At 44.2% G+C, this 3,572-nt stretch overlaps 1 protein-coding gene across 3 annotated transcripts in view; it reads right to left on the bottom strand.

The window, feature by feature from the left end:
* SH3GL3 (SH3 domain containing GRB2 like 3, endophilin A3) overlaps positions 1-479 on the bottom strand; it is a 136,908-nt gene extending 136,429 nt beyond the window's left edge. For 2 of the 3 annotated variants that reach the window (XM_027851458.1, XM_027851459.1), the window contains exon 1: positions 351-479. In XM_027851458.1, coding sequence (XP_027707259.1) covers positions 351-395 — 45 coding nt within the window. In that variant the 5' untranslated portion in view covers positions 396-479. The remainder of the gene's footprint in view (positions 1-350) is intronic. The other variant, XM_027851462.1, reaches the window with a different exon arrangement.
* Positions 480-3,572: the final 3,093 nt, after the last annotated feature.

The following is a 3,572-nucleotide window of genomic DNA, read 5'->3' as shown; positions in this document are numbered from 1 at the left end:
TGGGGTGAGACTGTGGGCTCTCGGTTGGGGGTTAAATGTAGGGAAGGGGATTAGTTGGCTAGTGGGGTGAGCTAAGGAAGGAGGAAACAGAGTAGGGAGGACCCTGTCCTCACCACCCACACCCACACCCACCCATACACCCACACCCACGGTGGCGACTCGGTTCAGTGAAGAAGGAGAAGACGGGAGCCGGGGGTAGAAGACATTACCCCCAGACAGGTGGGAGGTCAAGGCAATTCCCGGCCCAGGAGGGTCTTTCTAGAGGGTGTGAGCGGCAGCTCCTCCGGGCCCCGGCCTCCCCCCAGCCCCCACTGCAGGACCCCTCGCCCCCGACGGCTCCCCTATCCTACCTGACTAGCTTTGTGGAACTGCTTTTTCAGTCCTGACACAGACATTGTGGACCGCGCGTGGGGCCAGACGGCGCCCCGACCCTCCTGGAGAGAGGGCGCCGCAGGAGGACAGGGGGGCCGGGAGGGGGACGATGCGGTCCCGGGAGAGGAGCGGACGCCCAGGCCAGTGGCCCAGCTGCTCTCAGCCCGACCCCCCGCCTGTCACAGTCACCGCCGCCGCCACACACTCTCGCTCCCTCCCTCGCAGACACGCAAATAGAAGCACAGCGTTCTAAAGCGTCCCGGGCGCCCATTGGCCAAGCCGCGGCTGTATGCAAATGAGGCTTCCAAGGAACGCCCACGCTTCATTGTTGCGTGATTACGGGAGAGAGGCGCGCAGCCTGAGGGCCATAGGAGGGGCGCGAGAGATGGGGCGCGGGCTACTAAAAGAGGGGCGATGCGGGGATTCGAGGGGGGGCTTCCTGTCCCACTGCTTGTTGCATCCTCTCCCACTGGTTTTTGCAGGCCCTAAAGTCCGTGCATTCACGTGAAATGCGCATGCCACACACCCTGCGTTTGGATGGCTGTATGTACCGTGGGGCCGCGGGCAGGTGGAGATAGACGGGCAAAGAACAGCCTTTGGCAAAAGGGGAGAGGTAGGTTATGAGCAGGGAGCCCAGACCGAGAAGCCCAAAAGGGAGAAATCCGACCCTGGAGAAAGAATAGCGTAAGGGTGCCCTAAGCCATTGTTGGAAACACAGAAATGTTCCAGATTCCCGCTGGTGAGCTGGTCTCATTTTGGGGAGATGCTCAGCCTCCTTTGGACCAATAGGAACGCTGTAGCGTGCTTCTAATTTACAAATACATTAAATACGTGTGTATGCTGTCCCACCCTAAAGCAGTTTATTCCCAGGTTACTTTATTGCTTCTTATACTGTAAATAGGTAGCACCTGTTTACAAGCAAGTCTAAATAATCCAGTTTGAGTGTTTCCTAAATTAATTTGTCCGGAAATACTTGTGGTTTGGGGCAGAAGGAGGGAAGGACCGACATGGAGATGAAAGTGTAATGGGTATATGGAATTTCCCTAGGGACAAAAAAGAATTGGACAAATTTGGATGCAAAATAAATTAGGTTAAGCCTATTTGTATGCTCACAAAAATTGTCAGCTGTAATAAATATTTTTATATCATTTCATTCTTCCACGTAATTCCTACCCCAAGGTGCCTCACTAGGAAATAGAAATGAGCCTTGGCTTCTCCAAGACTGTAACAGCTGAACTGAAACTCTCACTGGCCAAACTAAGCTGGAACGGATCCCAAGTCTGGATCCTAGAATGAGTGTGTCTGTTAGAGGAAGCCTAGCTATTTTCTAAAAATCTCATGAGCATCCAGGGCTGCAAAGATGGTGGAATTTTCCTCCAAATCATAAATAGACGGAGTACCCATACCAACAAAATTACATGAAGTTTTTATGTTCATAATTTCATATTTAATATTTTCAAGGAAGGTATCACCAACACAGATCTATTTTTTGTAGAACTCATTCATACGGTAGGGAACATTTGGGGAGTGTTCTGTTTCTTAATCTAGGAAACTAGAGTAAGAGGCAGCAAGATATTATTTTTTTAAAAAATATTGTACTTGGAGTCAAAATACCTGGTTTTAAATTAGTCTTTGCCATTTACTGGCTTTATGACTTGGTCACTTAACCTAATTGGGCCTCAGCAGTTAAATGAGGAGTTAGACTAAATTGTCTCCAAGCTCACTCCAACTCTAAGGTTCTGTGACTCCACTCTTATCAGTATCTGGTGATAATTAATAGCTTCACAGGCTGTCTGTGTTAATTAGAGATGTACCTTAAATCACTATGGAAGCATGATCTGAGGTCAGTATAACAAAGTGCTTTACAAAGCTTTACATTGTTATGTCAGGCATCCATATATGGCCTTTATGAAATTCCTTAAAGCAAGAGGTCATTTACAAATTCCAGTTTCTCTTACACTTCTCCCTAACACCCTGAAACATAAATGAAGACTATTCATAGTTCCCACCTTCAAAGATAATTTTATAAACTTCTAGGGCACACATATCTATTCCATAGATTTTTTTTAAAAATTCCTCCCCTTCCCCCAAAATGAAGAGATAAAAGAATATTGAAAAACATCAAATCTTGAGGGCTGGTATTATAAGCAAAGAGGCATCAAGAATCTAGTGTCCAAGCTCTCCAAAAGCACAATAATTTTCTCTGAAATCCCCATTTCAGAGGTGGAAAACTGTCCATTCCCACCTAAATAATATGGAAGATTTGATTTACATCTACCTTCTCAAAAATCTTCAGTGGTTTCCCACTGTATAAAATTCAAAATCCTTAGTCTGCTCTAGGCTCTAGAATTTACAAGGCCCTCCACAAGCTGGCTTCCTGTTATCTTCCCAGCTTCAATTCATATTATTTCCCTTCACGAAACCCTATTTTCCAAATGAAAGTGATGACTAGTGCTTTAACCAACCTGACATGCCATTTTCCATTGCTGTGCAACTGTACAAGCCACCGTTTGTTTGTGGACTCAATTTGTAGGTAGATAGATACTTATATATGTATGTGTGTGTGTGTATATATATATATATACACACACACACATACATATATATACACACACATATATATATACACTTATAATCATTTATTTTATAAGATATTTCATCACAAAAGGATTGGCACTATTGGTCTTTCAAATCAAGCAATCCAAAAGAATTAAGTACCTTACTCTGTTAGCAGGTGTCATACTTGCCCAAAGCTGCTCAGTCAGGAGGCCCCACCAGCAGTACTAGCAGGAGCAAGCAGAAGGCCACAACAGAGGGTTGATATATAATCCTGACTATTTGAAAAATATATCACCCTTGTTTCTAAAAATATAAATACAACAAAAACCTAACTTAAAAAGTCATTAAGTAACAACCCCCCATATTTGTATAGCCTTTTAAGATGCTTTTTAAGATTTACCGTGTTATCTCACTTGATCTTCAAAACTAGGAAGGGTAAATTTGAATGAATGAGCTAAAAATGGCCAATCTGAAGAATTTAGACACCCTCAGTGTTTCTGATAAAGGCCTCATTTCTAAAATATATAGAAAACTGAGTCATATTTATAAGAATGCAAGTCATTCCCCAGCTGACAAATGGTCAAAGGATATGAACAGGCAGTTTTCAGATGAAGAAATTAAAGCTATCTATAATCATATAA

Source organism: Vombatus ursinus, unplaced genomic scaffold, assembly GCF_900497805.2.
Source record: "Vombatus ursinus unplaced genomic scaffold, bare-nosed wombat genome assembly UNPS02009205.1, whole genome shotgun sequence".
Classification (NCBI taxonomy): domain Eukaryota; kingdom Metazoa; phylum Chordata; class Mammalia; order Diprotodontia; family Vombatidae; genus Vombatus; species Vombatus ursinus.
Note: the sequence above shows the minus strand (reverse complement) of the source record. Positions and strands in the feature narration are given on the sequence as shown.